Source organism: Bombyx mandarina, chromosome 07 (genome assembly GCF_030267445.1).
Source record: "Bombyx mandarina strain Sakado chromosome 07, ASM3026744v2".
NCBI lineage: Eukaryota > Metazoa > Arthropoda > Insecta > Lepidoptera > Bombycidae > Bombyx > Bombyx mandarina.
In genome coordinates, this window is record NC_143214.1 from 4917711 (window position 1) to 4936730 (window position 19020).

Genomic DNA, 19020 nt, shown 5'->3' on the forward strand with positions numbered 1-19020 from the left:
TCAAAGGAATCCTATTCGGAACGTTTTCCATTTGATGTCAATACCGTTCTCTCAATCACAACATCAATGTTCTGGAAGGCCGTCTCGCTCACTTAACTCTGCAATGTCACGACCGGTAATTGTTTTCGTGACTTATAATGAGAATAAAATATTGACTTTTTGACCTTTGTTTCATAGTATTTTTTTCATTAAATACTAATCACCTTACGGCCGTTTTTATAGTCTTAACTTTCCTATCGATTATGAACATTTATCGAATTGTATTTTAACGTAATTCTACCGACTATATTATAATAACGCTTTCCCGAAAAATCTCTCTTTTAAAAAAGAAAGGACTTCAGACGAAAATCGATTGATCATTATGTTACGTAGTACATAGATGTTATTATCACCATTGACGGCATTGGCAAGTTTGACAGTTGCTATCTCGTCTATCAAAACCCGCAAGCAGGTTCGAGTCAAACTTTACATACAGCTAAAACGGCCGTCTGGTGTAGTGGTAAGTGACATGGTCACTACACAAGGGGGTCGCGGGTTCGAATCCCGCCAAGGGAAGATATTTATATGATAAATATAAAATGTCTTTTCCAGGGTATGGATGTATATTGAATATATGTATGTGTATAATAAAAATCTTACATTTATTTTTTTATTATCTGGTACTGTAATAAAAGTTCTTTACGAACTTAGCACGGGACCAGTTAACGTGGCGTGATTGTTAGTAAATATTTATTTATATTTTTATTTATTTATTAAAAAAAATAAACACAGTTAAAACCCTCAGATTTATATTTCGAAAACATTCGTCTATAAATTTTAAGGTTATTTTACGCATTCAAAGCGTTATCGGGACGACCACCGCGAGCCGTGATCGTATCGCACGTCCACGCTGCAAGAAATATTGGCGGCACGCTCACCTACATTCGACTAGCAAGTGCTCAGACGAACGCGTCCCGCGGTGCGATTTGCACCACTAATGTGACCACGCATTATTTACTTTGCGGAACGAATTTTACAGCACGGAACGTTAGATCTTCTGAGAATTTATTCTAACGAAGTCACAATGTAAGCTTCTGTAACAAATTGAATTCGAAACTGATTCGTGTACATTTTAATTGGCGAATGAGTTTAGACATTAGAAGATGAAGGTGGAAAATGGAGCAAACATCTTTTTTTTTTAGTGCCCTTGTAGGCAGACGAGTACGGCCCACCTGATGGTGAGTGGTTACCGTCGCTCATGGACTTTAGCAATGCCAGGGGCAGAGCCAAGCCGCTGCCTACCGCTTAGTACTCTCCACAAGCATCGTTGAAGAAGGACATGTCATAGCGCTCGGGAAACACCGTGGAGGGGAGGGAGCTCATTCCATAGCCGAATGGTACGTGGCAAAAAAGACCTCTGGAAACGCACTGTGGATGACATCTTATAATATTGCGTCTGTGTGCGTTTTCAACTCGTCTTACGAACACATACCAACATTAATTTAATTTAAAGGGACGTTCTAAAGACGTGCAATTTTGCCATGCTGTGATTCTCATTATATTGTGGTAAAGTGCTACTATTTTATGGCTAGCATTATCAGTCCAACAACTGATTACTGGCATTAAATTCTACTAGGAGACACGGCGCAAAAGTAGGAAACGACTTGTCGTTGCCGAGTGTTGTGGCATCGATGCTCGGTGATGACGAGTCGTGGAAGGCGATGCTCGACTTCTGCGAGTGCACCATCTCGCAGAAGGAGGCGGCGGGGCGCGTGAGAGACGCACAATCCCGCCGCCGTCGAGCGGGGGCCAGGGAGGCGGATTTCGCCCAAACCCTGGCCCTCTAAGTGTTTCGGGTCCCCCCTCACATTTCGGTCTGGGGACCGGCGAGGGGGGCCTAAGAAGACGACGTGCAAGCTGCTCTGCACGCGTTTTACGCAAGAGCATCCGGGTGATGGAAGGCCGGCTATCCTCGACCCACGCTGGTTCTGACCCAGCGGGGTATTCCGTAGGATAGCTCACTCTAACCGGCGCCATCTAGGCGGGTTCCGGATAGCCTGCCGACCGAGAGGGCTGGTGGTCGTGGCGCCGACGACCGCCAGTCCGGCGTCCCGAGGGGGAGGGTGATGGGAGAGATGTGCTCCGCACTAAACGCTTCACTTTCCCCCCTTTGCCTCTTCATGAGTTCTGTGTCATGCGAGGTTTGGACGTTGGTTGTTGAGCGACAGGAGGTTTTAGTCAGTTCGACTCTGACATGCTCCGCCCTTTATCCCCAGTGGAGGGCGGAAGTCCGGCGATTGCCTCCTGACCAAAAAAAAAAAAAAGATGACTTCATAAACCGCATGCAAGCTAAAAGCATTTAATAATTTCATTCATTTGCTTTGCGATTCTAAATTATTTGGAGCCCCAATTAATTTATTTGACAATTAATCCTTTATAATGCATATTATACGTGAATCGAATGTTTTACAAGCTCGTGTGACGGTATGATTAATATTCAATTTATTTGATACCAAACGTAATCCGCAGTTTCATTTGCGTTACGTTTTTAATTAAAACACGATCAAATATGTTTTAGTTTCACGGGATAAAGAATTGCTTGTGTCACTCTCTGGTTTACATATACGAGTAGATGTAACATGTGTCGACAATTGAGTTTACATTGGTATGTAAAATACGGACGAACTGACGTATTATTGACAAATATAAGTATACCCGTCGTTGCCATTTGCCATGACTAACTATCCAATGTATTAAGGCAGATTATTTAATTATTTATTTATTATCTTCGACAGCGAAAGAGTTTACACAAGTTTTAAACTATTTTTGTGCGACATTTTATCCAAATCCGTTCAGCCGTTTTGCGTGATGGAGTAAGAAACATACATACACTTTTGTATTTTGTACATTTTTTTTCCCTTACCTATGCTGATAGCCTTGATAGGCTATTTCAGCTTCACCCTAAGGTGTAGGTGAACTGACGGGGCTCAAACCGGAAGTGTTGCTAACATTGGCCCTAGCAAGAGCAGTGCTTCGCAGAATCTACCACCGGATCGGAAACGCGACCCACTGAGAAGATCCGACGAGGAACTCAGTGGGCTGTGTCTATAGGTTAATTTACTGGCGTGGCCGATGCTTGAAGTACCTAAAAGCTCCGTTAGTGGATCGGGAACCTTTCTACATATTTAAAACATTAGTAGGTATACAGTATAGACAGTACAAGTGATAAGCATCAGATCAAAGCTTGTTGCAATAAATTATTAAGATTCCTTTTTATTACTTATTTATTTTTACGCATACATTTCAAACATTATTATTGTTTATAATATGAAGTTCACTCAGCTAAAACCAAAGATACAGGTATTTTAAACCCGGAATTAAGTGCCTACTATTACTTCCTTAACGTTCGCTTGCCGTAATATCTACTAAACGGAAAACAATATACATTAACAAATTACAAAATAATTTGACACCGGATATTTTCAACCGTAATGAATCTTTAAATTTAACTGACGTAACATTAACGAAGTCACTTTCTACAAATAAATTCGATGTAAAATCGTTACAGCAAAAAGATATTGCATGCGATATCCGAGCGCGTTCGGAATCTTCAACTGCGCCTCGTTAACATGCACAAAATGCTGATAAAACTGCAGTCCGCGCCTGCGGGAGCGAAAGCTACCGACGCCGGCCTTTCCGAAAGATAGCTTCATTAATCACTTACAACACATGGACGTTATAATTCATGGTAATTTAAATCTAACAGAGCTCTATTTCAAGTCACAAAAATTTTTGGAGCGAGATTGTTTTTAGTTCCATTGTGGTTTGAAATTCGATGACACGGAAATTAATCCAGAAAAAAAAAACAAACGTATAGATGTTTAAAGCTGCTAGAAATGTTGATGGAATACTTCTGAGGATTTCGCTTCTAGCGCCGGTGATAATGCACACGTTTTTTTCAAAGTTATGTTTCATCGAGTGCTTTTTGCGTTTTGATTTAACAATAACGTGTGTGATAACTTATTTCATTGTAAAGTTTTTGTCTTAAAATTTGAGACTTTTTTACTGGTGGTAGGACTTCTTGAGAGTCCGCGCGGGTAGGTACAACCACCCTGCATATTTCTGCCGTGAAGCAATAATGAGTTTCGGTATGAAGGGTGGGGCAGCCGTTGTAACTATACTGAGACCTTAGAACTTATATCTCAAGGTGGGTGACGCATTTACGTTGTAGATGTCTATGGGCTCCAGTAACCACTTAACACCGGGGTGGCTGTGAGCTCGTCCACCCGTATAAGCAATAAAAAAAACAACAATTTTTGGAGCTAGATTGTTTTTAGTTCCATTGTGATTTGAAATTTGATGACACGGAAATTAATCTACAAAAACGATAAAATACGTCTGAAGCTAATAAAAGCGTAATAAAAATGAACAAACGTATAGATGTTTTATGCTGCTACAAAATTTTGATGCAATACTTCTGAGGATTTCGCTTCTAGCGCGGGCGATTATGCACACATCTTTTTCTAAGTTATGCTTTATGAAGTGCTTTTTGCGTTTTGATTTAACAATAACGCGTGTGATCATTTATTTCATTGTAAAGTTTTTGTCTTAAAATTTGAGATTATTTATATGTAAGTATTAATTTATATTAAATTAGCAATTACCCGTGGCTTCAGCCGCGTCCTCAAGAAAAAGTGTCAGTGTAGTTTCCCGAGGCAATAACATAATAGGAAGTTAGCCTTTGTCACGTTTGATTCGACACCTTTATCTTTAAATTTCAAAACCATAAGTTTCATTATCATAAGACGATTTTCACCAGGAATATATAATATTAAAATGACTGTTCCATTCGAATACATGTTACGTCCATGGTATCTGTTCCCGGGTGGTTTCCGTTCATATTACAATATCTCCGATGAGAAATTGGATCTATATACCGCTTTTAATCTGGTTTATGTTTTAATGTAAGCGGCACGATTCCGTGACTCGGATATTTCGTTTAGCGATGCTGTTAATTCGAATAGATTAGTAGTAATGGAAAACTGTGCGATTTTAATGAACGCTGTACCTAAAACAACCGAGCTAACTTGCCCGTTGCGTTGTCTCTGTCAACAATTGCTCATTTATTTATATATATGCATATGTGGACGAGCTCACGGCCCAGCTGGTGTTAAGCGGTTACCGGAGCCCATAGACATCTACAACGTAAATACCGCCACCAACCTTGAGTTCTATGGTCTCAGTCTTTACAGTACAACGACTGGCCCGCCCTTCAAACCGAAACGCATTATTGCTTCACGGCAGAAACCGGCAGGGAGGTGACACCTACCCAGCGGACTCACAAGACGTCCTACCGCCAGTAAATATATGTTGTAATTACCACCAGTATTGTGATTACACTTACATATGCAGTCTCGTGTCTTTAAAACTTACACTGTGGAACTGGTATCGACTCTAGAGCGACTTTATTAATGATCTTTGGTATTCGAGGGCTAAGGTATTCTCCGGTGTGAGAGATGTTCTATAGTAACCACTTAACAGCAGACGGGCCGTGAGCTCGTTTTCCTATTTATGCAAGAAATAACTAAAAAGAAACAAAAGTACACACCGACATCGCAATTTATATGTATTTAATATAGATTTACCCCGATCGGGAATCAAACCTTATCTACGTCGTTCAGTGGTCTGGGTTACTAACCATAAGACCAACGAAGCAATCAAAATGTATGCAATGTTTAATATTAAAGCCGATCCGATATTATAAACTTAATTTTTTGTTTTCCATACAAGCACAGCGACCGATTTGCGTATATTGTAATCCTCATACTTGCTCTGCACTGTTGTTCACTAAAACTGGCTATTTTTTATCCTTCCTGCGCTAACGAGGCACATAAATTTATAACCAAACACCAATATAAACAAATTAATTTTTATAAGAAACATTGAGTTCGTATAGAGATATAAAAAAGTCGATAAAGTTACTTGTAATTATTGGTTATTTTAGGTTTAGGACAGATGCCCGTGCAATGCTGTGCTGTTTATTTAGTATATATTAGTCACATAGTGCCTTTAGGTTTAGGGCAATTTTTTTCCTACCTACTCGCTGGTAGACTAAGGAGCTCATGGGCTCAACCTAGGCTAATTGGCTAACACTAGCCCTAGCGAAAGCAGCGCTTCGCAGTATCAACCAATGGATCGGAATCGCGACCTATTGAAAGGATCCGGCGAGAAACTCAGTGAGTTTTTTCTATGATAACAATTTGTAAGGCGCGTGCGAACCCGCACGGAACCTTCCGTCATCTTACCAATTTACGGCATGAAGCAACTTAACGCGGGCTCTTACGCCCCATCTAGTGAATTATAAAAAACCCATATCACTGTCAGTAAGAAACGTCATCATGAGTCGCACCGATTGGGACAACCCTGATTAAATCTGTCGAGAATTAATCCTAATTTTATGTTTGAAGAGTGTGATAGGATGACTTAATGGTATCGATATTTCGACGTAATGTCTACAGATTCTAGTAATCGCTTAACACTTACCACTACCAGTGAACTGGTCTTCCAAAAAACTCCAACTATATCTTTAATGTTCATACAAAGCACAACAACCCATTCATTACAGAAGACTATACGGAGCTATTACTCGAAGATCGATGGCTTCACATAACTGATAGTCGTGTCAATCCACCGACCTCGCTAGAATTGAGAACTGTTCCAGCAAAACTCGACCGTACGCTTCAAGTATTAGAGTTGTATTCGAAAATGAAGTGTTTAGAAAGCGTTTAACAGAATTTTGCATTAGTCAATCAAGTTGAATTATCTGATAAGAGTAATTTGTACTGTAATTTCGGTCCGATGCGTGAATGCTGACCTCTGGCCTAAGGGATATTTGACAGTGAGTTATTTAAATAATAGGCGGAGTTCATATATCGGAATAAACGTAATGGGTACTATCTACAATCTATATATATAAAAATGAATTGCTGTTCGTTAGTCCCGCTAAAGCTCGAGAACGGCTGGACCGATTTGGCTTGTTTTAGTCTTGAATTATTTGTGGAAATCCAGAGAAGGTTTAAAAGGTAGATAAATATGAAAATCCTCACAATTAAATAAAAATAACAGTTTTGTTTTTCCTTGGATGTGTCCCCCGTCGGACGGTTTCCCTTGTTTTAAGTTTATTTTATACAAAAGTTTAGGGTCTTTTATTTCTCGATTGAGGCATTACGAAGTCTGCCGGGTCAGCTAGTTAGTCAGCTAGTTATAGATATGTTTTGAATTTGGCCAGGAACTTGAAATAAAATTCGTGTATAATTAAAACCAAACTTTACGGTTTAATCTCGCATTTATTATCGTCATTTTATTATTTCCGACGTTTAGAACCAGTAAAAGACTAATGATAATTATGTCTACGACTCGTAAAAAAAGTAAAAAATACTGTCCTGAAGGAAAGAGAATTGTGTAGATGATCGGACGTGTTTACGGTCCACGTGTGCGACTAACCAAAGTGCATTGCACTAGCGTTAAGACTTTGCGACGCGAATAGGACGTAAGCTAAACAGTGTTTCGTTACGTCAGGTTTACGCTAGTGGATTAGTCTTCAGTAAGCTCTCCAAGTGTGAAATTGCTAAAAGAGCTTACAGACAGCTTTTTACTGGTGGTAGGACCTCTTGTGAGTCCGCACGGATAGGTACCACCACCCCGCCTATTTCTGCCGTGAAGCAGTAATGCGTTTCGGTTTGAAGGGTGGGGTAGCCGTTGTAACTATACTGAACCCTTAGAACTTATATCTCCAGGTAGGTGGCGCATTTATGTTGTAGATATCTATAGGCTCCAGTAACCACTTAACACCAGGTGGGCTGTAAGCTCTTCTGTCCATCTAAGCAATAAAAAAAAAGACATTAATCACAACGGGAATGCCGCTGCCTTTGAGACACGGTATCGAATCCTTGTTCGCCAGAAAGGATGTCCGATACAACCAGTATGGTAATATTCATTTTTTATTTCAAACATTATTGAATAAGAAATAATCTCAAATCGTAATTAAGAACATACTACAGCGACGGCATCTTGATTTCCTTAATTCGGTCAAGTACGTATTTTAAATTGACAGACAAACAAAATATAACAAAGGCTGTAATTATAATTGACACCTGATCATTGCTCCGGTGTTTGTTTTACGGTCCTTACCGATTACTAAAGACCAGAGGATGTGACACATTTGATACCGGAACCCATTACGGATTCGCGGCGTAGGATAATGATATCTACCCATGTGGGCTTACAAAATGCCCTTCTATCAGTAAATAACACCCGATCCCATCATTAAGTACACCGCAGTGATATATGCATATGTATATACGATTTTTGTCCTCCTGGTGGACTCACCATTATGCTTTTATGTTGAATATTTTGAATTTGTTTTTTGAGAGATAGATCAAGTTTAAATACAAAAATTTTCACTAATTAGGGAATAATTTTGATAAAGACAGTTTTTTTTTTCATTCTAGGGTTACTAATGGCCCGGAGGCCTTTCGAGCTTTATCAGGACAGATGGGCGAGCAAGGGCTTAGCCGGGAAGATGGGATTTGCTAACAGTTACCTGAGCGCCTGCAAAGAAGACCTAACAACTCAAGAGCAGCTGTTTCTAGGACGACTCTACTACCAGATCGCGACCCGTTGAGAAGATCCCGCGAGAAACTCAGTGGGCAGTCCATGGGTTAATTTACACGTAGAGCCCTTCGTCGCAAGCGACGGGTTCGATGACCGGCGCGCCATTATCAAGGGTAGAACATACCGGTCTACATAAGGGTGTGTGAAAGCCAGTGATTTTAGTAATAGTTTAGACTTTTATAGCCAAACATGCTATTCATGGGCAACGCGAATTTCGAATTCCGTCTCCGCTTTTTGAGCACTAGGAGGTATTGTCTCCACAACCCCACGACTAAAACCACCCGTCCACCTGTGACTAAGCCATAATTTAAATAACAATTTCTACAAATGTATTTCATACCTGGTGCTCTCTCAATTTCCTGAGTAGCTCGTGATGGGAGGCTGAGCGGGCTGCAGCAAGCGAGGGTGGTGGAAGGCGGCCTTCCATGCTGTGCAACCATCTACGAAGGCAACGTAGCTCGTGGGCGGTGTCTGCAGAAAAAGTTGTATTCAGCTCAGCGCTTTTAGGGCGACTATGTTTAAAAGTAGCACCTATAAGACTGTGATTACAAGCTCAATTATTGTTTTTCTTAGTTTTGTTCGTCTGCATGATTTCATATACATACATATAGCGGGTAGAGAACTTACACATTTTATTAATTCTTGTTGCAGTGCCATCTACTGACAACAACACAACATTTATACAGAGTAACATAAGTGACACGTAGTGGTTTACGTAGTTTTAGATAGATGGCGCTATCAGCAAATTAACTTCAAATTTTAAATGGCGCTAGTCTTCTACATCTTGATTTTTTAAACTTTGGTTAAGAACTCTTAATAACTTTAGCATCTTAAATTTTTTGTAGTTCTGTAGTAGTTTAGTATTCACTTATTTAATTAGATAGACCTACATATATCGCTACGTTAGCAGCGCGGTTTCACCAGCTAAAATTAGCTAAAATTTTAAAACATTGAAATACACATTTTTCAATGATAAAAAATAACCTACGTGCTCCCATATCACCGGCTTTCTTTTTGCAATAAATGATGTCGGTCCGTTGATCCTTTGCTGCGTGAAAAAAAAAACAAAGAAACAAACACATTTGTATTTTTATTTATTGTTAAGATGGTTGCACGAGCTGTCGGCCCATCTGGTGTTAAGTGGTGACCGGTGCCCATAGCCATTAACAAAGTACATGCCGTCACTCATCTCGAGACACGAGTTCCAAGTCAAAGGTTTTGAAGCCGAAATGCATTACTTCTCAAGGGCAGAAATTGGCAGGGTAGTAGTACCTACTCGTGAAGACTCCTAAGCCGCGTTACCACTAATAGGCCCCCTTTGTATTTAATTAATAGCGACCCGCCCTCGCTTCACTTCGGAAACATTAAATTTTATTATTGATAGGCGAAGCCCGCCACGTTGCGCGCGGTACGACAATAAATGCGGGTGACGCCGCGAGGCGAAGCTAGTCTAAAAAAAGTAGCCTAAGTTACTCCTTATATCATCAGCTACCTATTAGTGACAGGTCTCATCAAAATCGGTCGAGCCGTTCCAGAGATTAGCCGGAACAAACAGACAGACAGACAGACAGACAGATATTTAAAAATAGTAAAAAATGTTATTTTGGTGTATGTACCGTATATATATTCATATGCATGTAGTAAAAATCGCTTATTTCAATACTACAAACAGACACTCTAATTTTATTTATATGTATAGATTACAATAAAAACTAAGACTACGCTTGATTACACCTACCAACTGTGTCAGGATTCTCGCCGTCAAGATGCGGTTGTTCCGGACTGAGCAGCAGACGAAGGGCTTCCCACTTGATCCTCAAGTGCTCAATACGCCAGGTCACCTGAACAAAACACGTGTTGTGAAGGAACCAGTATAAGACTTCATCTCCACTACTTGAAACCACTGCGTTAATCAACAGTGTGTTTCTGGATTTATTTATTACTAGCTTTTGCCCGCGACTTCGTCCGCGTGGAATAGTTCACAAGTAATGCTTTATTTTAGAACAAATTTGATTAGCATATAAAACGCAGCGCACGCAGCGGATGCTCTCAAAAGGGAAAAAAACGATTTTGAAGTATTCTTTATTGGTACTCCGCTTGTATTGGTCTTAGCGTGATGTTATATGGCCTGTAGCCTTCCACGACAAATGGGCTATCTAACACTGAAAGAATTTTTCACATCGGACCAGTAGTTCTTGAGATTAGTGCGTTCAAACAAACAAACTCTTCAGCTCGATAATAATTAAGTACAGATACCGTATTATCCGGCTTTGGAATCAAGTCCCTTTAAGGCAATTTATTATGCCAAAGAACTATTAACGGGGTCCGAAAAACAATATAATGGGTCATAAGAAGAACCATCATTATCTCCGAAGGTAATAAAGTTAAAAAGTTTTTCATTTGTTTCTTTATTAACCAAATATTCCTCTCTATCGTTCCATTAATTCCGATAAAATTCTGACAGATGTTAAACAAGCGGAGAAGAGAGTTATTGGCTTTTAAGAACTTCGAGCCTGTTTTTTTGGAGCCAAGAGGACTGAACTGTATATAGTTAAGAGCCGAAACGGACCAGCTCAATTACATATAAAAATATTTTATATAGGAAGTACATAATATTGGCAAGTCTCGTGATGCTGAAACAATTAGACGTTGCTGAAAATTAAATTGAAACATTCCATAACATCCATGCGTAGTTAGACACGTACACATTTGCGAGCAAATTCAGTCAATATTGAGCTTTAAGATTGTTAAGCAGTAAGCATTATTCAGATTAACACTAATTTCAATTACCTCTCCGTTGGCTTCAGGTATCCTCTCCAGTATAGCATTCGCTTGTTCAACGAACTTCGCACGCCGCGGCTCGACCGCCACCAATTCTGCCATACGATTCTGTATAAAGTCACGTTTAATCGGTATCAAAATTCAAAACACGATACAAATCAAGCACCAAATATATGACAAAATCCGCGAAGCGTTTGAAAAGGCGGAAGTAATAAAATCATAACAATAAAGGTGAGATTCAATCGTAAAAATAATTTTGACTTTACTACTCGCGAAAATAGAAATAATCCAAGTACATACAGTATTTAATTTTCGTCTATTTTCGTAAAACCAAAATGCATTCTATTTTTATTTTGAGATAAATTATTTTCACTCTTATACTCGTATTACAGGTACCAAACAATGTATTTAATCAATCAGTATTTAAATCCAAAAATACAAAGAAAACTTGACACTATTATTTATTATCATCTTATGATTTTACATAAACGTTTAGTTACAAGTATATTTATTGGACGGGTTCTTTCTGAGATTCTTAATTATATTCAATTCCCGATACATACTTCATCGCTATTGCAAGAACCCAAGGCAAATAAAGACCGAAGACTGCAGGTACGTTGATATGATCCGAAAAAATCGTCTACCCTCTTTTCAGTTCGTCAGTAAAACTGATAAGAGTGGCAATCACCTTCCAATTAAAGATTTTGTGATATCTTCAATCCTCGATAGTATACCGAGAATGTATTTCTAGTAATATTAGTGTAGTAGGATTTCTTGGGCTCTATGGCATGTCTTCCTTAAAACGGGATTTTCAAGATTTGAAGATTCCTCAGAGGTAGGCGGCGGCATAGTTGTGCCTCTAGAATTATGATGTCTATAACCGACAGTGGGACATATGGGAATGATGAAATCAAAAAAATCGTCATCATCTCCAAGGCATCAGAAGTCAATATTAAGAATTTGGCAAACCGTAACCACTAGCCAGCCACCCGATATTAAGTACTTTTAATTAGATTCCAGCATTCAATTAATTTTTTCTTTGAAATTAAAAAGTGCAGGCAGGAAATACGAGCATACACATGCAACTTGCACATATTCTTTTTTCCTTACTCTTAGTCTTTCATAACATAAGAGGCTATTCAAACTACGTGCGGACGGTTACGTGAACTCACGGGGCTCAACGTGAGTGAAACACAATCATATACCAACTACATTCACATATTAGTCAAGAAAAATAAGCGCTTTTGTCACCCAGCTCTGTTTAAAATCAGTTCTGGTTTCCCCGCTATCCAATTGAATATGCAATTTCGAAAAAGGCACATCTCTGAAGATGTAAAATTTTCAGGAAATGAAAAGAACTGTTTATTTTCTAAAGCAGTGTAAAATTTAAAATATTAACTTTTGAGATATATTTCAGTGTTAATTAGCAATTGAAAATTACTGGAATTATTATAAAATTACATGTATATGAAAAAACGTATTTGATAAAATATGCGACATGTGCCCTTTTTGAAATTGCATATTCAATTAAAATTTAACATACCGCTCTAAGCTTCCAGTTGGACAAATTCTCGGGACTAGAATATATTTCTTCCTGCACGTGTGTCAGCCACTGGCAGAGCTCGTCGAATTCTGATACGAGCTGGTTCAGCGACCACTGTCTGTTGAACCCCGATGTTGGGTTCAGTAGACACGGACCAGACAGCAAAGCTGACGGATTATGTGATAGTAATTCGCCGTTTGCTTCCTGTGAAGTAAAACGTTCGTGCAAAATATGTCCGCGACACATTAAATCTATACTAATATATATAAATCTACAGTGGTTTTTACGGATGTTCCGTTATAACTACTGAACCATGCATCCGATTGATTTGAAGCTTGGTATCCATGTAGAAAATACGTTTACTTAATGGATAGGCTAATATTTATATGAGTGTTGGACTCCCTAGACCAGTTGCGGGGGTGTTAATGATGAGAATCTTTGTGGGGGTGAGAAATAATAATGTTAATTTATAATGCCCAGCGAAGCGGACGGGTACAGCTAGTATGCTTACATTTCTATGTCTCTAAAGTCCTATAGTTCGAATTAGGTAACCAGGGTGTAGTTATTAAAAAACCTTATCCAAATCCGTGATACCATGTCGAAACTATGAACATGAACGTCAAACTAAAGATGTTGAAAGGAATAGAAAATTTAACTACAGACCATTCTTTCTTAAAAGAGTACAAATTGTCAATTCTATAATATAGCGGGAGACGTTGCCTTGAAGCTATTGTGAAGACTCTTGATATTTATCATTTAACAAATATTTATTTTCCATTTCTTGATAATTCCCGCCTCGTCGTCAGTGAAACTAATCTTCAATAATTTATTTCCAGTGACATTTTATGAACTAGTCTTGGCTAGTTTAGCTTAGCCAGTTTAGTGAAGGTATTCAATTTATGTTTTTTTTCGGAATTAAGGATTACTGGCAGCCCTATGTTCTTTCTAGTTTCACTAGGACAGGCTGGCGAGCGCGGATCAATTAGGAGGGGTGGGATTTGCTAGCAGCTGCTCCAACGCCCCCAGGGCAGACACAACAGCTCAAGAGCAGCTGCTTCGATAATGCATCTACCACCGGATCGGAATCGCGTGATCAGCGGACTAACCAATCCCATAGACATCAACACCGGTGAGAAATTGGGTTATTACCTTGCAACTGTCGATGATCTGGTTATCCATGATGTAGTCGTAGTGTCGTTGCAGTAGCGGCCATAGATCGTCGCCGGCGCTGCCGCCACTCGCTGTCGAGCCCCAACTCCGGCGCCAAGCTTCTCTACACGGCTCCTTCCTGCAATCATTACAACACGTTTCACTTTAGAATATAGTTCTTTCAATATGACTATTTCTTCTTCATTTTCATTTGTTTTGATTTTTGTTTTACAGGCAGTGCCTATTGTGGAAAGTTTTTAGCAAACTGTTAATGTTTTCAAGGCTAATAAATAAATTATTATTATTATTAATGGTGGTAGGACCTCTTGTGAGTCCGCGCGGGTAGGTACCACCACGCCTATTTCTGCCGTGAAGCAGTGATGCGTTTCGGTTTGAAGGGTCGGGCAGCCGTTGTAACTAAGCTCGAGACCTTAGAACTTATATCTCATGGTGGGTGGCGCATTTACGTTGTAGTTGTCTATGGGCTCCAGTAACCACTTAACATCAGGTGGGCTGTGAGCTCGTCCGCTCATCTAAGCAATAAAAAAAATGTTTAAACTTGTGTAGTTATTAATTAGAAGGTACAACCAGGTAGGCAGCAGCGTCTTGGCCCCTGGCATTACTAAAGTCCATGAGCGACAGTAACCACTCACCATCAGGTGGGCCGTATGCTCGTTTGCCTACAAGGGCATAAAAAAGCCATTCTACGCCTTTTTGGACTCCCTTCGTCATTCGTAGCAACTGAAACTCCCTAATCCTCAACGCCCTAGTTTTAAATCTTATGTGCTGATTGGTAGCTCACGTTCCCACCGGTGGATAGCACTACTATTCATGTCTATGCCGCGAAGTAATCACGCATTTTGTTGAGCAAAGGACATTAAAGCCCAAAACTGATGTTTTGTTCCATCTATCCATTCCATTCCATCCGAACCAACATTGTGATTTAAAAATCCATAAATTTTCCATGATCTTAAAATTTGATTGAATGAAGAAATTTTAACTCTATAAATAAAGTTTTTTTTTTATTGTTTAGATGTGTGTACAAGCTCACAGCCCACCTGGTATTAAGTGGTTACTAGAGCCCATAGACATCTACCACGTAATTGCGCCACCCACCTTGAGATATAAGTTCTAAGGTCTCAGTATAGTTACAACGGCTGCCCCACCCTTCAAACCGAAACGCATTACTGCTTCACGGCAGAAATAGGCAGGGTGGTGGTACTTACACGCGCGGACTCACAAGAGGTCTTACCACCAGTAGTATAAGTAGTACAAACATTGTATGTAACATAAGTACCTCTTCTTAGTGAGGCTATGGTAAGGCCGCTCGAGTTGTTCGCAGGGCCCTCCGGGCGGCGCGGGCGCGCTCCTCAGTGACGACAGAGAGAAACTGCTTTTCATAGCGGTATGTTCAAAACCTGAAACATGACCAATACCAAAAACATTATCAATAATATTGTAACTAATATTGTGAAGCAGAGGCGGGAAATATCGCGACCTCTAGTTAAGCTTATCGACCCCTAAGTCAGAATTTCAGTGGGTGGATCCAAGGCTTTAGGCTCGGTAGTACCTGTAGGTCGGTGAAGTAAAAGATCACTGGCACAGTAAAGACAGTTTAGCATCGACTCGCTTCCAAGAAACAAAATATAGCGACACTCCGCAGTAACTGGTGGTAGGACCTCTTGTGAGTCCGCGCGGGTAGGTACCACCGCCCTGCCTATTTCTGCCGTGCAGCAGTAATGCGTTTCGATTTGAAGGGTGGGGTAGCCGTTGTAACTATACTTGAGACCTTAGAACTTATATCTCAAGGTGGGTAGCGCGTTTGCGTTGTAGATGTCTATGGGCTCCAGTAACCACTTAACACCAGGTGGGCTGTGAGCTCGTCCAACCATCTAAGCAATAAAAAAAAGGATGTGGGAATTATCGCGACTTCTACATAAGCAACTTATCGACCCCTAAGTCAGAATTTCAGTGGACGTATCGCTTATCTTTCCCAGGCCTAGGCTCCAGGCTTTAGGCTCGGTAGTACCGGTAGATCGGTGAAGTAAGTGATCACTGTCACAGCAAAGACATTTTGTCATCGATACGCTTCCAAAAAACAAAATATAGAGCGCTACACTCTGCAGTAGCTATTTCCCTTGAACACACCGGTGCCCCTAAAAGCATCGATACTGATATTCCTCTGAGCAAACAGGGCCAACTCCATCAAGAGAGATCTATGTCAGGTTTTCTTTTCTTTTTTTTCTTTCTTTTTTTTTATTGCTTATATGGGTGGACGAGCTCACAGCCTACCTGGTGTTAAGTGGTTACTGGAGCCCATAGACATTTACAACGTAAATGCGCCACCCACCTTGAGATATAAGTTCTTAGGTCTCAGTATTGTTATAGTTTATAAAAAATATTATACTTTACTTAAAAATTGCTGAATACTTACTTGCAGACATTTTGTTGGTTTCCGGGAACTGCTAATCAAATCAATTTATTAATTAAATCAACATTAGCGCCCCCAGATTTTGTACATCTCATCTGTTTGTACTTCGATCTTATTCCTTTTATCGTAAACTCTAAAATGCTTTTTTTTAAATAGTGCTAATGCGACTAGATTTGTTTTATATTATAAGTACATATAAATAGGCTGCAATCATGTAATCTTGTGCCAAGACTCATGAATATATAGCTTGCATGTCGTTTTGGTTGTTTGGTCGGTGGTCACATTTTCTTGCCCGCGTCTCTTGGTACTCTTGTGCTGGGTGATCGCAGGACAAGCCTAGAAAAAAGAAAAGGTAGTTTAGCTTGAGTCGAATCTTATACCTTTAAACGAGCAATTCTTGTATATATATAATCAGAATCTCGGAAGCGGCTCCAACGATTTTCATAAAATTTAGTATACAGGGGATTTCGGGTGCGATAAATCGATCTAGCTACGATTTATTTTCAGAAAATGTTGTTTTATTCGTGTTTTCAATAATCAACTTTATCGATAATCAACTTTATGACTCTTCCCGACATCTATTGGCGCATATTAATACAATTTTTCTTAATTGTGAGCAACTAACTTATTTAAAGACAACAAGATGGCGCCATCAAAAAAAAAAATTCGAACAAAGCTCGGTCATCATCTGGTGACTTATTATGCACAATATCGGAGCGAATCAACAGATACTCTTTTGATGGAAGATCTACATGTAACCTCACATCGATTATCTTAAATATGTGACATGAAATTATGAGCTAACTACACTAAGCAATTTGGGTCTCACGATGCCTAACGAGCTCGGGGCGCCTTGTTGCGCTTTTAATATACAATCTCCGATTAATATCCATTTACATAATCCGTATGAGATGGAAAGTTCACATGGATAATATCCGTATACATTCCCTGGCGGATTTAGTACAAAATTATCCAATTAAAGTTGCATCACATATTTGCGTGAATCGTAGATTTACCTAAAATATCTTGCTTAACGTAAAAGCGTTTATTTTTCTATTTTTTATTCTACCTAGAATCACTCAAATCTCTACTTTTTTAAACAGGATATAAAAAAATATTGCAATGTTAAGCCAGTTAACAGAATTTACCTGTACAAGAAAATTGTCACAAGAAAAGGCAGTTCTGTTCACATACAATTTAGATATACCTAGAAAACAATATGTACGTTACATGTGTGAGTAATTTTTCAAAACAAGAAATATAAGACGCTTTCCCTAAAACAAAAATAAATTGTTTTCGCGGGCGCTTTGTCGTCAGCCCGAGAAAGCCGCAATTTGTACAGTTTCACACCAATTTACAGATTTACACGACAAATCGTGTTGTAGAGACAGTGAAGGGCCATTATGCGATGTGCGGTATGATTCCAATAGGGCATTTACGGTAAATTACATACGTTTAAAACGAAATGAAAACGACTTCAGGGCTGCCAATTTCGTATTCATCAATTTCAATCTTTCTGAGAGAGATTAGTTTACTCATTGCTTAACGGCCGTCTGGTGTAGTGGTGGTAAGTGACATGGTCACTACATAAGGGGGTCGCGGGTTCGAATCCCGCCAAGGGAAGATATTTGTATGATAAATATAAATGTCTTTTCCAGGGTTATGGATGTATATTAAATATATGTATGTGTATAATAAAAATCGTACATTTATTTCCGTTATCTGGTACCTGTAACACAAGTTCTTTACGAACTTATTACGGGACCAGTTAACGTGGCGTGATTGTTAGTAAATATTTATTTATTTATTAAAAAAAAAAAATCGTTGCTAATATTGACAAAATATATCAGATTTAAGAGGACTTGTTAGGATATCCTACAAGAATCTAAATTTAGATCTCTTTTCAAAGAAACGACCCTACAAGTTTTGCTTTGATTTGGTACACGTTCCCAGCTCCTCATTAAAGAGTTTTCTCTTCTAATGGGTTAAACGATTATACGTCATTATACAAAGGAGCTCATACCCATACGTTATTTATAAAACGGTTATTGGATCCAACTATGTGTTACTGCGGCATTTTCGGCACAGGGTTGATAGACATTGGCATAATGGTGGCACCCGGTGTGGGATTTCATTGTGCTTTAACACTAGTACTTTAAACAAGAAGTCGTCGCGCCTCAAAGGCTGTACCAGCCTACCTATATCGAGCGATGCAACTATATCGGCATTCAAGTCTCGCAGACACGTTCAGGATTTACTTCCACCATGTGTGAATAACATCAAGTAATATAAGTCAAAGATGCATTTTTTAATACTGGTTGGTTCTTTTTTAATGAGAGTAGACATAAAACCTCTCGCATGGCCACTTATAAAAAAGAAACATAAGAAGCAAAAGTCAAAAATAAAAAAGAAGACTATCGCCGACCGCACCGCACGCGCTGTACACGCACACGCCGCTTATTTT

General features: G+C 39.4%; 1 protein-coding gene across 9 annotated transcripts in view; it reads right to left on the reverse strand.

Moving 5' to 3' along the window:
- Positions 1-19020, reverse strand: part of klar (klarsicht) — a 326898-nt gene that overhangs the window by 181706 nt on the left and 126172 nt on the right. For 6 of the 9 annotated variants that reach the window (XM_089728519.1, XM_089728518.1, XM_089728515.1 and 3 more), the window contains 9 exons: positions 16750-16892; positions 16560-16587; positions 15423-15543; positions 14126-14264; positions 12977-13180; positions 11443-11541; positions 10391-10493; positions 9641-9700; positions 8993-9123 (listed from right to left, as the gene is read on the reverse strand). In XM_089728519.1, coding sequence (XP_089584645.1) covers positions 8993-9123; positions 9641-9700; positions 10391-10493; positions 11443-11541; positions 12977-13180; positions 14126-14264; positions 15423-15543; positions 16560-16587; positions 16750-16770 — 906 coding nt within the window. In that variant the 5' untranslated portion in view covers positions 16771-16892. The remainder of the gene's footprint in view (positions 1-8992; positions 9124-9640; positions 9701-10390; positions 10494-11442; positions 11542-12976; positions 13181-14125; positions 14265-15422; positions 15544-16559; positions 16588-16749; positions 16893-19020) is intronic. The other 3 variants (XM_089728517.1, XM_089728516.1, XM_089728520.1) reach the window with 1 other exon arrangement.